The following is a 15296-nucleotide window of genomic DNA, read 5'->3' as shown; positions in this document are numbered from 1 at the left end:
TATACTTTATGCTACTCCTAGGAATCTAAGAGAAATGAAATGTGTGTCCAACACAAAGACTTATACATGGATATTTGTAGCAACATTATTCTTAATAACAGAAAACTGGAATGAACCCCGGGCCATCGACTGATGAATAGATAAAGTGTGGTACATGTAGAACAGTGGAATACTGTTCAGCAATAAAAAGGAAACACTGATGCTACAACATGGAAGAATCTCAAAAACATCCTAAGAGAAGAAGCCATATATAGAAGACCATTTATTTTCTGATTACATTTATAGGAAATGTCCAGATGAGGTGAATATATAGAGACAGAAAGTAAAGAGCGGATACCTAGAGCTGGAGGTAGGAACGAGAACTGTAAATGGGCACACACTATCTTGGGGATGGAAATGTTCTGAGATTGGATTTTGGTGATGGTTGTATAACATTTACTAAAAGTCATTGAATTATACACTTAAGATGGGTGAATTTCATGAAACGTAAATCATACCTCAATAAAACCATAAAACAAAAAGTGTGATTCGTCCCAGGCCTAGCAGCATCAGCATCACCAGGGGATTTGTTAGTAATGCAAATTCTTGGCCCCAGTGAAGCAGAAACTCTGGGGGTGGGCCTAGCTAGCTGGGGTTTAACAGCCTGCAGCAGATTGCAATGGAGGATCAAGTTTGAGAACCATTGTTCTAGAAACAAGGAGGGTCACATGGAGATGAGGGTAGTTTGGGGTATAGTTTGTGTACATTCAGTCTACTCTGTTCTTGTAACTGCAGGAAAGGTTCGAATTAAGGACTGTTGTAGTAGAGCTAAAGAAAATTACAGGGCAATGGGAATAAAAATAAACTGGGCTTTCATGTTCTTGCTGTGTCCCCACGAGAAGCTTTATGATTGTGATGTTTGTGTATCACATATGTTAGTAAATTCCTGTGTTCTTTTAGGCTTGCTGTTACTTAAACATAGCATAAACAGGTTCATTTGCCATAACGACAGTGGAAGTTTAGATCCTTGAAAGGAATTATTTCTCCTAAATATTTACACAGTGTAATATAGCAGAGCCAGAAATGTGTAGTGATCCCAAAAAAGTGAAGATCTGACTATAGATAAAGAAGCAAACGGAACAGTTAGCTAAACTGAAATTCATTCTCTCCCTCCATCTGTTCAGCGTACCTTTAAAAACTACGATTAGAAAATTGGTTGATCTACGGTAGTGGTCTTATGCCTGGCATGTGTGTTCAGGTTTGCTTTTTCTCCCACTCTCCCCCAGCGTTATCTGGGTAGCCAAAGGAAATTTTGAAGGTCAAGGCTACTCCAGGCTGGCTGCTACCTGGTGCATGTGTAAGATGAAGTTTGTAGATAGGGTCTCCCTTAACAGGGCCAAGGGAACTGGGATGGGTGATAACTTCTGCCAAGGTATAAATTCACCTCAGGAAAGAAGGGGTTTGGAGGGTTAAAAATAAAACGAGTATGAGAAGGGAGAAAAGAAAGAACGGGTAACAAGGTATGAAAGCCGATCGATGTTCATCATTTATTAGCAGAGTTCACTGAGATTGTCAATGGTAATATTTAGAAGAGTATTAGGGAATGTGGCATACACCATTGCTGTTTCCAGAACTTCATTCTACTATGGGTAAAAAGAACTGGGCTACTACTCGCTGGTAAATTAGGTCTCAGCCTCTGTCTCTCTTTTTAATTATTGTTTTTATTTTACTTTTCATTGTCTCATTTCCTTTGCTTCTGTCCCTTTTTGTTATTGTCCTCAAAACTTTTAATAATTAGTATGACATTATTGAACACTTACTATTAGCAAAATATTAGAATATTATATCCTCTAAGTTGGTAATTCCGATTCTGACTTCTGTTATTGGATGGATAATAAAGGAATAAAATATTTTGAGATACGGGGGCGCCTGGGTGGCAAAGCGGTTAAGCGTCTGCCTTCGGCTCAGGGCGTGATCCCGGCGTTGCGGGATCGAGTCCCACATCGGGCTCTTCCGCTATGAGCCTGCTTCTTCCTCTCCCACTCCCCCTGCTTGTGTTCCCTCTCTCGCTGGCTGTCTCTCTCTGTCGAATAAATAAATAAAATCTTTAAAAAAAAAAAAAAAGGAAAAAAAATATTTTGAGATACGTTTCATTCTAAAAAAGTCTATGCCGTAACAATCTGTACTCTTCATATTTACTAGTGGATAAACTTGCATAGATGTATATAAGCTAGAAAAGGTGAAAAGATGAGTTAATGAGGCAAACTTTTCCCTTTGTAAGAAAATTCAACACAATTCTCTATGCAGCTCTCAAATTTACATTTGAATAGAATTGCATTTGAAAAATAAACAAATACAGATAATTGGTTATTCTATGGATAAGTTCAAAGTGGCTAAAAAATGGGCAGTTTGAAGTTAAACTTAAGAATCAGGAGAAGCATACTTTCGGGGATAGGGTGGGTTGGCAGGTAGGTTGACATCATGGTCTTTAGATCGATACATTTCAAAATGTTGATGGAAGGACATTTTCACTGTAAAATCAGGTCAGTCTTTATTCCCTGCCCTCTTAGTTTTTGTGTCTCGTCAGTAATGAACATGGAGTGTTTACAGTACTGCCACAGACAACACTTTCTTCTGTCGTTAGTCTCTCTCTGCCTGATTTTCTTGTCTTGGAGGCAGGGGGCGCTGTCCTTTTGCTTAGTCTGACTCCACGCAGGCTCCAGGCCTTGTGGTTGCTCCTGTGGCAGCTTTTTCTTGCGCTCCCTTAGCGGTATCATGCAGTACTTGTAACAACTTCTCGTTCGTCTCAAATGTAGATGGGGGGGAATAAATAAAGGAGGGATTTTTAAAAAAGAAAGAAGAAGGTAAAGGAAAGAGAAAGAGTAAAAGGGATGCTTAGTGCAGAGAGTAGCAGAGATATCATTTCTGCTGGTGCCATTCGTGGTCAAACAAGCTCTCCATCCTCTTTGGCTTTCAGTTTGTTGATTTGCTGTCCCCCATAATGGCATTTGAAGATACCAGTAATTTTTGTCATCTCTGTCATTGATTGGCCCACTGCTAGCAGCAACAGTGATTTCGATGTCATGTTTTGCCACACTGTGGCCCAGTGTAGAGGCTCGGCATCACTGTGCTCATAAACCTGTGATGCTAAAGAGCAGAAGCAGATTCTCATGCTAAATACTGTTGGTTTATTTATAGCACGGAAAGATAGGTAGCTGGTGCTCTGAGGAACCTTAAACTCCAAATTAAAGTTCTGCTGCATAGTTGCTAATTTGGGTCTTCCTTTTTTGGGTTTCCTTTGTGGCTGCAAAGTGTTGTTTTCATCTGATGTGGTATGGGGCACTGAAGGAAAGGTAGCCGAGGGAATTCTGTACTGTTGAAATCTTGCTCTGTGGGTAAGATATGGTAGAATGTCCATCTGGGACACCTTTGGTAGACATTGTAAGTTCTCCCAGGCTTATTACGGGTCCTCCGTGTGATTACTGTACCATTGCTAAGGCTTATTCTCTTTGAAAAATGCTCATCTTTTGAAAGAAGGTTTAGAATTATTGTTTCTTTTTTCTTTCTTTCTTTAACTGGCAATTGAATTCTTTCTAAGTGGTCTTCCACCAGATGGTGCTAGTGTTACATATCTAAATGGCTTGGTGCCATTGAAATCTTGAGCTTGTATGTCTTCTCTATCTTTTTTCTCCTTCACCATATTTTGTTTTTAGTGTTTTTTCCACACACACTACTTTCCTGGCACACTACTGTGTCGCCTCACATCTTGTACGTTGTGGGTAGTGAATTGATTGTGCCTTGGCGATCATGAAGGATAACTTGGGTGGTGAGTTCGGAGGCCAAGGACTGAGTAAAACTTAAGGATATAGAATATGTAATTTCTTGTAAAATTTTTCATCATGCATTTGTTTCTTATCTAGTCTATGTGTACAAATTGAGACCTTATTCTTGACTTTTCTGCTTGGCCACCTTTCTTTTATATTATAGCAATATCATAAAATGTTATTGTTTGAGATCTAGAAGCCATGTGTGGAAGTTATTCCTAACAAATGATATGTTTACCCAGATTAAGTTCAAAATAACTTTAATAACTCTACAAGAAAGTTTGGTGGACTAAAAGAAAATGTTGGGCATTATGTGATATCAGATTTCCTGGCCAATTAACAATTGTTATTTTAAATCTAAATTTTAAACTTTATCTGTTTATAAATATTACATGGCTATTGCAGAAAAATTTAAAGAAACGAGAATGCAGTTAAAGGAATGACTCATATTTAAATACTATTAACATTATGTTACATACACTTTCTCTTTTCTTCTTTTTATATAGATCTATATTTTAAAATATCAGAGTTGGTCTCATATCATAGTCATATAACCAGTTTTTTTCACTTAATATTTTGTAACTAATTTTTAGTGACAGTACAGTTTTTCATTTAATGAACCCTCTAATAATAGGTGTTTTGATTTTCAGTTTCTTTCAGTAAAAGCTTGAATAGCACTTTTTCATTTTTTTGTGTATTTTAAAATTTCTTTTGTATGAATTCTTAAAAATGTAATAGCTGATTCAGAAAGAATGCGTATTTTTCTAACTTGATCTGTATTTTCAAGCTACCATCCGAACGAGTTCTGCAGTTTAAACATCTTTAACAGCATTTAATTTTGCTTGTTTCCTTGCTTCCGTATCATTAGGTTACCCTGGTTTTTAAAGTGGCTTGATATTGCTCATTTGAGACTCCCTGAAATGACAATTCATCGCTAAATACAGGAACTTAAATTGCTTTGATATTTTCTTAGAAGTAAGCTTTATCCTTTAAACATTAAATCCTAGACCCCCTTTTATTCACGGTGGTTTGGTTTTGGCTTTGTCTCCTGTCCCTAAAGTACAACAGCCGTCTTTTCATACTTCAGAATGGGTTATCTGGTGTGCAGAGCACAGAATCAAAGTCTCTGTTGGCTCTCTGTTTTAGCGCTTTCTATTACTTCTTGGGAAACTTAGCTCAAGCCATTTACTCTCTCCGTATGAGTATTTCTCAGTCTGAAAATTTGAAAGAACGGTTTTTAGATAAATTGTTTTTAAAAACTTTAGTGAAATAAGCTGTACATTTAATGTAGTAGCTATTTAGTGCATATTTTTTGCTGGGCAGAAGGAAGAAAAGAAAGCTGTTAGGTAACAGTAAGATTTGAAGAATTCTAATGTACTTTTGAAAAGAATTAAAACGCATTAGTTTTTATTGATTCAAGCAGTATATCCTGGCTGACTTTGATATCTTAATAAATAACTGCATTTTCATTTAAATAGATTACCTTTGAATTAAATTTCTCCTGTTAACATAAGAAAGCATGTGATTTATTTTAAAATAAGAGAAAACAACAAAGCTATTTTCATATTTGGGAAATGGGGAGAAGAGAGGAGACATCATGTAACCTTGTAAATGAATGTGAAAACTATTAGCCTAATAACTTAAAAAACAAAAGGCTAATTTTCCTGTCTCATGAAAAGAATCCCCACCCCTCCCCATCTCAATGTGGTAAAAGAAATTTCCATTCTCTTTATTGTCAGAACAAATAGTCACTGTAAGAAAACTACTTGCAAACCGGGTTTTCAAAGATTCATCAACATACAATCTGTTTTGGTAGAAGACACTTATAAATTATGTAATTTAAACATATCTTTTCAAAAAATAAAACAAATTATATTGATAAATGATCAGATTTATATAATGTCATTGAATTTTACTTGAGATATAACAATTAAGCATTTTTAACTTTGAGTTTTTATTAAAATTTTTAAAAATAAAATTAAATATGCATCTATATTATGGGCATTTCACTTGCTTTTTAGTTTTGAGTGTGTGGTTTGTATTTTTTTTTTAAGTAAAAAAGAACCTAAAATCGTGCTGAATTTGATAGTTTTTAAAAAATACCTGTGTAATTATAGAGCATTAGCACATTGACATATATATCTGGTAAAATGTAAGTCCAATGGTAGCTTCTGAAATGTACTTACATATTGTTAACACTTGAGATACTATATGTATATATTTAAGTATTTGTATGCACTAGCAATTTGAAGGGGCTTCAGAGCACTGTAATAATATTGAACCTGCAGTTCATTTACAACTGTGTCAGTTAAATTCCCCCCAAATAATAAATTCTGCTCAGAGTCTTGTCTGCTTTATGGCAAAATAAATAAAGTAATCAAATTGCTAAGATTATGAGCCCAGTTTCTTTACACCTGAGAGAAATTTGTTCTGTGGAATATTTATTAAATCATGAGCTGTCTGAATTTTATGTAAAGTTCATTTTTGCTTTTCTCAAAATATGTTAGAGATCATTGGAATACTTTTCCATAGTTTATTGGGAAACTTACAATAAACAGAAAGTGGCTTATAAAATCTAGCATACTTTTTAAGTGTCTATCCTTGACATCCAAATGGGAATGAACAAAATGGGAGTGGGATCATTATAAACACTTTTATTCTTTGCAACTTCTCCTTCAAAAAATCATCACCACTCCCAGCTTGATTTGTTTCATTTAATTCTTGCCACATAAACTTCTTAGGTACTTATATGTTGTGTGTTGAAGAAATCAGTGTTGAGGTGTTTTGTTTTGTTGTTGTTGTTGTTCATTTAGATCATTGGAGCATTCTGTCCTATGCTTAGTAGTGACCTGTTTATTGGACCCGTGCTATCTAATAACTAAAGCATATGAAATTTACTACATTTTGTATTGATTCAATATTAACGTTAATCTAAAATTGTTCAGTGCAGTATGTCACATCTGTTTTGTATTCCTCTGTTTAAAAGAAGTGGCAGTGTGGTATTTGGAGGAATATTTATTATCTGAGTGTTTTTCTTTGCAACAGTTTCCCTAGTCTATTGAGAATTATAACTTCCAAGAGACAGTGAATCACCCAGCAAATTCTCAGGTACCAAACTGCTAAAAGCCACAGTTAATTGGAATTTTTATTTACCACTTCATTTCCCTTTACTTAACAGTGGCAATTTTGGAGCCTTCTTGAAATGATAGAAAATAAATTTGTGGTGAAATTTTTTAAAATATTCTTTTCCCTTAATAATAGGTCCAGCCTGCACCTCATGGATACTCTAGTTTTTTTTTTAGAAAAAAACTTTGTTAGACTGAGTATTGATTTGTGTTTGAAACCAAATTTTCCATGACCGGTGACTGAATAGTCTTATCATGTGATGGTGCTTCCTAACTTTTTGAGGGGTTATGGGTTTCTTTAAGGAGTCACTGAAAACTATAATCCCTTTTCCTAGGAAAAAAAAAATGCATAAACACAGTATTTTATATGCAGTTCTAGTGAAACCTGTTTCTCTCTGCCCAGAAGACCAAGGGCCCCTGGTTAGAAAGTGCCACTATAATGGAACTGAAAAATCCCTTCTAGAGTGTTGGTTTTAACATCCTGTTATGCCAAACTAAGAGTTTTCTTCACTTCAAGCTTTATTTGACATTACATTTTCTCCTTGATCATTATATAGTAGAAGATAAGCAGAATCTAAATCTTATTTTGGAGAAAAAGCACAATTAACTTTTAATTTTAAAGTCCATCTCTGAAATTGTAGAATATATTTGACCTTCCGCATGCTTTAGATTCTACCTTAGACACATAAGAAAGGAAAAAAAAATGGTTCTTCCTTAAAAAGATGTTATTACACTTATTGTTTAGCACCAAAATATGGGTTTTCATTTTAATGAGAGTTTGTAAAGCTATTCAGAAGTTACTTGTGCATGCTGGTTAAGAGTTCAGACTTAGGTTTAAAGCAGATTAGGGTTCAAATCCAGCTCAGTGGCTTACCAGCCAAATGACCTTGGGCATATTACTTATCTGTTTAAAAAAAAATCACCATAAAAGGATTAAATGAGATAATGTCTGTAAAGTGGTTGGTTTTGTACTTTGTGTGTAATATGCACTCAGTTTTACCTCTTTCTTATGATGATGATATTAATGAGAGTAAATAATTACAGTGTTCATTTTTCTTATTATGAAATTTAGGACAGTAAACTTGGTTGCAAAAAAATATAAGTCTTCATATTCCCCAAAATAATCTTCTCAAGTCTTCGTGGCTTATAATTGTTGCCAAAGTTCAGTCAAGAGTTCTTCAAAGACGGTAACAAACTAACTTTTTCACACTTTTCTTATCAGTGTTCAGTTGTTACAATGGGGCAATATGTTAAAAGTTACCTCACAATTGAAGTAAATATTGAGGAACAGAGAAAGGAAGAAGTTTCTAAGAGTGGATTAAAAAGCACAGACATGTTTTTGCTTTTGAGTCTTGACACCTAGATGGTCTTGTGGTAGAGCCACAGGAATCATCGATACTTTGGGTAGATGATGTTTCTTTGCATATTATGTCATAAAGAATACCTCTAACTTAGGGACGCCTGGATGGCTCAGTTGGTTAAGTGTCTGACTTCGGCTGAGGTCATGATCCCAGGGTCCTGGGATAGAGCCTTGTATCCTGATCCCCACTCATTGGGGAAACTGCTTTTCTCTCTCCCTCTGCCCCTCCCCCCACTTATGCGCTCGTACGCACATGCTGTCTCTCTCTCTAAGAAAAAATAAAATCTGAAAAAAAGAATACCTCTAATTTGAAAATGTTGAGTAACCCATAGTTATATCAGCCACCATATACTTGTCCACTGTAAAAGAGTGTTTCCATCGTGGTTTATAAAGTATTTGGAGCCAAAGAAGAAGAGGATAATGTGTGTGATGCTTTGATTAAGTAAATGATTTAACACCTGCCTGAAGTGAAAGGCTTCAAGTTTACTAAAAGGATGATTTCAGACCCTCCTGATCCCTTTCCTGTTCACATTGTGGTTGTTCATTATAACTGAGTAATAATCACGGCAGTATTTATGGCAGTGGTTTTTGTATATATCCACGTGTGCACATATCCACACACATGTATGTGCACTCATGATGCTTTAGAATAATTACTACAGTTGGGAGTCATAAGTGTTAGTCAGTAATAGATTATGAACACAAGAGGATCTCAGTATGTTCTGGAAATTCAAAGTCGGGATTAGGGGAAAGGATCCATTGCATTACTACTGACAGAAAAACAACTGAATGAATTCATTATGGATTTAAAGCTGTGTATTTCCTCTGTGAAGAACGCAAACGTTACTTGATCACTTTATGTTAATGAAAAATTAAGTGCTATAGGTGCCATTGAAATATAAAGAGAGCACTTTGCCGTGCAGTTTTTTTTCTTACGATGCCCCTTCTTATTCATTAATTTTCTTTGACCAGGCAGAAAGTTTGGAAAATGATATTCCCCTTTTCTTTCTTCTCAGTATTGTCAGCGAAGCAGGGGCGTCAATCTACAGCGTCAGCCCTGAAGCTAACAAAGAGATGCCAGGGCTGGACCCTAATTTGAGAAGTGCAGGTAAGAAACTACGGGCCAGCACAAAAGCATGTGGTTTTGATATTTTGGAGGACTTCTATTTTTAGCAAGCAAGAAAATTGAGAAGATACATGTATGAAAATTAGCATGTCAGAAAGAAAATGGTTGATTAGAATAATAGTTGGAATTATGGAAAAGAAAAGGAAGAATACTGTTTTTAAAGAGTATAATAAAAAATGAGCCTAAAACATCTTTAGTAAAATTAGATGCTTGAGAGTTAATAATAAAATCAATAAAATATTCTAGATCTCTTATTACTACAAAGTATTATTTATTACAGGTTTTTATTGACAAAAAATAATATATTAACATAAATATATAAACATGTTTCTTGCTAAATATTTGTCAGATGACCAGTTTCTCTTGTCTTGCTAATAGAGGCAGTCATTAATGTTTAAAGCAGCCTGCTTTGATTTTAGTTGTATTAAGTTGCTTTGGTTTCTGTTTTGTGGAATAGTTAAAATCTTGTGTGTGAAGAAATTGAGATACTTTCATACATCTAGTGAAAGTAATTTGTATTATAAGCAAATTATTAAATCTGGTCAGAGGATTTCTCTGTGTAATAACAGGATATTTAGACTACTTTGTTAGAAAGGGACTTTTTATTTAAAATTTTCCTTAAGGGCACCTGGGTGTCTTAGTCGGTTAAACGTCTGCCTTTGGCTCAGGTCATGATCCCAGAGTCTAGGGATTGAGCCCCACATTGGGCTCCCTGCTCAGCTGGGAGTCTGCTTCTCCCTCTGCCCCTCACCCTGCTCTTATGTGCTTGCGTCCTCTCTCGCTCTCTCAAATATATAAAATCTTAAAAAAATAAAATTTTTCTTTTAATATTCTCATCAAGTTTCATTGGCTGTTCTTGAAATCTATACTTGGAGATACATATTTGAAAATTTTTGCATGAGTCTGAGGCTAAAAACCTATTTCTTATGTCCAAAAGAGCTTGTAGTTTCCCTTCAATTGTTTGTTTCATGATATCATCCTCTGTCTAAAATGATCATCTTCTCAAACTCCGATCCCAGCTCAAAATCTTGGTGCTTCTGTGAAGCTTTTCCCTGTCACAGGAGTTCAGTGTGGTCTCTGCCTCCTTGCCATGCGCTCTTTTGGTACTTACCTTGTAATAACGATAGCAATAATAGTAGGAGGAAGAGATATAGTAATCATAGCAGGAGCTGCTAATACTAATTTTTTTAAGCACTTAATATACATGAAACATTGCGATAAATGCATTACCAGGATTATTTTGTTTTATTCTCAAAACCAAGGCTTAAAGAGTCCACAAAATCAATAACTGCGTATATAATACTTGTGTATTTGTGTAATAAAAGGGTACTTATCTTTATTAAAAAATAAAATTCAGGGGCACCTGGGTGGCTCAGTCAGTTAAGCATCTGACTCTTGATTTTGGCTCAGGTTTTGATCTCAGGGTTCTGAGATTGAGCCCCACGTTGGGGTCCACACTGAGCATGAAGCCTGCTTTGCTTAAGATTCTCTCTTTTCCTCTCCCTTTGCCTCTCCCCCGTGCGCACTCACTCTCTCTCAAAAAATAAAGTTTAGAACCTTTTAAGTTGGCACTGAAAGTTAATCTTCCAAAAAAACATTTGAAAGAAATATTGTATAGGGAGTGGCAGTCTCTCAGACCTCCCACTGCTAAGGGGGCTACTGTTCCCTCTTCACCACTGGCCTGTGTGGGTGCGTAACTGTCAACAGTGTTATAGGTGAGACAGGATTATAACATTCCAACAAGACACTCTGAAAATAGGAGATAATAAAAAGAAGAATCATTATATGGTCCAAATTATTCAGATTCCAAAGTCTGGCTGCGTCTTCAGTTTGGGACTCACTGCAGCTGTGCCTCCCTTCCGTGTCCCAGCTTGCATCCACATGGCAATGACTGTGTTGTCCATGTCAACTCCAAACATCCACCTAGACATTTTGAGCCTTCAAGGACTGATCCTGGAGGTAAATATTGAAAGAAGCTCAGAGTCTCCACTCTTGGTTTTCTAGAGTTCACTTCCTTCTCAATTCCTCATTTCTGACTGGAAGTCCTTTCCTAGTGATTGATGCGAGGTATGACTTTATACTTCATTTGAGACCTGAACTACCAATGAGTTTGGGTTTTTCCTTTCAGCTCTCCATAAGTTTAGTATATCAGAATATAACAGATCCTTAACATTCATACAGTGTTAAACATATGTAAGAAGATGACCTTCATATTACTATATATTCTTGACTAGTTTGTCAGCTTATTGAGAGCAGAGGTCATCCTTATATATGCTTATAATCCCCCACAAGTTCATTTTACTTGAGAGGCGTTTAAATTATATAGACAGAATAGTAGATAGGTGATATTAAAATGTTTATTATGGATTTCTGACTTAAAGTAGAAGATTGAGTACACCTATTATTCCTTTACTCCCTTCTGAACTCCCATTAAATTGACAGTAATACAATAGAAAGAAGGCACACACTAACTAGGGCAAGGATGGGAAAGGAAAGAATAGCAGTAATCATTTTGAAGCGGGAATGCAGATGGCTGAATAATAAGTGATCTTGCCAAATTGAGAAAGTTGAATATTAAGACAGCATTGTAGAAAACCGAGAGCCTAATCTGAAATGATCATGGGACCCTTATAGGTTCAGGAAATGCACCAAGTTACCTTTAGAAGTTTCTTGGGAAGGGGCACCTGGGTGCCTCAGTCGTTAAGCTGTCTGCCTTCGGCTCAGGGCGTGATCAGTCCTGGGATCAAGCCCCGCATTGGGCTCCCTGCTCTGCCGGGAGCCTGCTTCTTCCTCTCCCACTCCCCCTGCTTGTGTTCCCTCTCTCGCTGGCTGTCTCTCTCTCCGTCAAATAAATAAATAAAATCTTAAAAAAAAAAATCTTGGGAGGGCTGCAGGTAGGTCTAAAGTAAGAAGATTGATTGAAAGTTCTGTGTAGAAAGCAATTTGACCCAGTTAAACACAGAATACTATTTAACCAAGCAATTCCACTCCTGGGTGTATACTTGAAAGAGTTAAAAACAAGGACTCAAACCAGTAATTGTACACAGTGCTCATAGCAGTACTATTCACATAGCCAAAAGCTGGCAACAATCCAAATGTCCATCAGTGGATGAATGAATAAACAAAATGTGGTATATCCATACAATGAGGTATTATGTTTAGTCATAACAAAGAAAGAGTACTGACATGTGCCATAACATGGGTGAACCTTGAAAACATGCTAAGTGAAAGAAGCCAGACACAAAAGGCCACATATTGTATGGTTACATTTAAATGAAATGTCTAGAATAGGCTAACCTATAGATACAGAAAGATGATTGGTCGTAGCTAGGGACTGGGAAGAGGAGAAAATGAAGAGGAACTACTTAATGGGTACAGGGTTTTCTTTTGGGGCACTGAAATTGTTTTGGAACTTGTTAGAGGTGGTGGTTTGTACAACAGTGTAAGTATACTAAATGCCACTGAATTGTACACTTTGAAATAGTTAATTTTATGTTATATGAATTTCACATCAATTAAAAAAAAAAACTAAAATAGTTAGATCTCCTGTTCCACACAGTTGAGTGACTGTCCTTCTTTCACCTTTGCAGAAGACTGGAGATTTTTTCTCTGGAGAGGGTTAAACAGAAAGCCTCTCTGCTGGAGGACACAGATTATACATGATAGTGGGGATACCCCCTGAAAAAAGAGGGATAGATAATTATTTACATGCTGACATAGAGATCTTAAGACTAAATCTTCCATGCAGGAGATAGGGGAATTCTGACCTACACAAGAGAAAATACCTAATGAAACTGAGATCAGAGGTCCACAAGAAATGGGCCAAATCACCATATAATGAAGCCCACAGCTGATAAACTTCACATTTAAGCAAAGCACTTACAGTCAGCTTTTTGGTACCCTGCCCCTAGTGGACAGTCAAGGGTCACCTATCATGTGAGGAAACTTACACTATTGAAGACAGATGTGGGGGTCTCGCGGAAGCCACGTAGGGGAAATAAAGATTATATAGAAAGAAGAAAAACTTTTACATCCTTAGAGAAATGAAAGGTATTTTGTTCATTTAAATGAACTTGACATAAAGTAAAATTCACCCTTTTAAGGTGAATTTTTTAATTCATCTATGAATTTTGAAAAGCTTAAACTAGTCAGGTAACCACAGCCACTAACACTACAATCAAGATAAAGAATGTTTTTATCAGGTCAACAGATTTGTCAGCTTCTTGTTCAAAAATGTAATTATTAGAGGATCAAGATCATTTACTAAAACTACATTTTAATAAGTTTTATAATGAAAAAATTCTTATTCAGAGTTGCTGAATGAAAAAAGACAGCACGGGAAGTCTTACTTATCTTCCTCTGTTGCTGTCTGATGGCAAGGAGAAGGGGAAAATGGGGGGAGTATTGAACTTTACAAATAAAAATTTCCACTTTGATATTCTTAGCTAACAAAATAAGGTAAATTTTTAGGAGACCGCGGTTTAGTACAGTCTTTTAAGCAGTAAGTTTATTTGCTTTAGAATGGCTTTAGATTCTAGATATTTTAAGAACTGAAGACCAAAACCCATAAAACCCTTTTTATTGTTCGGATAGAAGACACATTTTGAATGAGGGGGGAATGGTGCTTTCAGGGTCTCTCCATGGGGTTGTGCAGGTTGTGCCCTGCACATCCTGCCTAACCATATGGGGTAGCTCTGCTTCCTTACCTTTTAGCACTCAGTCTCTTCTCCCATCCCCTCCTTTTGGTATAACTAACCTATTTTTTTCCTCTAATGCTTAACTTTTGTTCAGTAGTGGTTTAGCTGTCTCCCTTTACACGCTAAGTTACATTTATTACCATTTAACAAATTGCCATGTATTTAAGGTGAAATTCCTGTGCGTATTTTTAGTCCTCTTTTCATTGGTCTAATTTGCCACGGTGCGAGACTCTCAGTTATGGTGGCTTATGATGTGACTTGCTTTAATCTTTTTTTTAATTGCACTTTTCTAATGTGTTTCTTTTTTTCCATATACATTCTAGAGCCATGTAATTGAAATTCTGTTATATTGGCACCTTCGTCCAAGTTCTGTACACTTTATTACTCACAGGCAACACACACGTACACGCAGAGTAAATGGATTGTTCTCCATGTATTTTCTTATTGGTTGTTGATGGCATTTGGTACTGTATCAGTTATTGTCTGGGTGTCTTAAAACCAGCCAATTGAAATCTTATTAGTTCTGATATTTTTTCAGTTGACTTGTTTGATTTTTCTAAAGTAGTCAATCATCATCTGCAAATAATAATCTAGTTTCTATCTTTTTGGTAATTATACCTTCTTTTTTTCCTTGTCCAGTTGTATTGACTAGAATTTCCTGAACAATGGTAAATAGTAACAGTGATACAGAGATTTATTGACATCATGTGGGCAAAACAGTGTTGGCATACGTTTGGAAAGACTACATTTAAAAATATAAAATACAAAGTATAAAAATATACTGCATTTAAAAATCATATCATTGAGATATGATTTAATAGCATTAAATTTGCCCTTTTAAAGTGTTTTTTAGTATAGTCAGAATTGCTCAACCATCTCCACTATCCAATTTTAGAACATTTTCATCTCTCCAAATAGAAACCCAGCACCTATTGGCAATCGATCCCCCCCGTCTTCTTCCCCCCACCCCTGGTAAATACTGATCTACTTTCTGTCTCTGTGGATTTGCCTATTGCAGACATTTCATATAAATGGAATCATTACAACATGTGGTCTTTTGTAACTGGCTTCTTTCACTTATCATAATGTTTTCAAAGTCCATTCACACTGTAGTGTGTATCAGCACTTCATTCCTTCCCATTGCCAAGTAATTTTCCATTGTATGGTATGGGTATACCATATTTT

General features: G+C 36.0%; 1 protein-coding gene across 3 annotated transcripts in view; it reads left to right on the top strand.

Moving 5' to 3' along the window:
• The window catches only part of SRBD1 (S1 RNA binding domain 1), a 197550-nt gene that overhangs the window by 95929 nt on the left and 86325 nt on the right, over nt 1-15296 (top strand). For all 3 annotated transcript variants that reach the window (XM_045787914.2, XM_087863365.1, XM_087863364.1), the window contains one exon: nt 9305-9396. In XM_045787914.2, the coding sequence (XP_045643870.1) occupies nt 9305-9396 (92 nt within the window). The remainder of the gene's footprint in view (nt 1-9304; nt 9397-15296) is intronic.

This window comes from Ursus americanus, chromosome 7 (genome assembly GCF_024610735.1).
Source record: "Ursus americanus isolate L20-20 chromosome 7, mUrsAme1.1.p, whole genome shotgun sequence".
Lineage (NCBI taxonomy): Eukaryota > Metazoa > Chordata > Mammalia > Carnivora > Ursidae > Ursus > Ursus americanus.
This window is presented reverse-complemented; position numbering and strand designations above follow the sequence as displayed.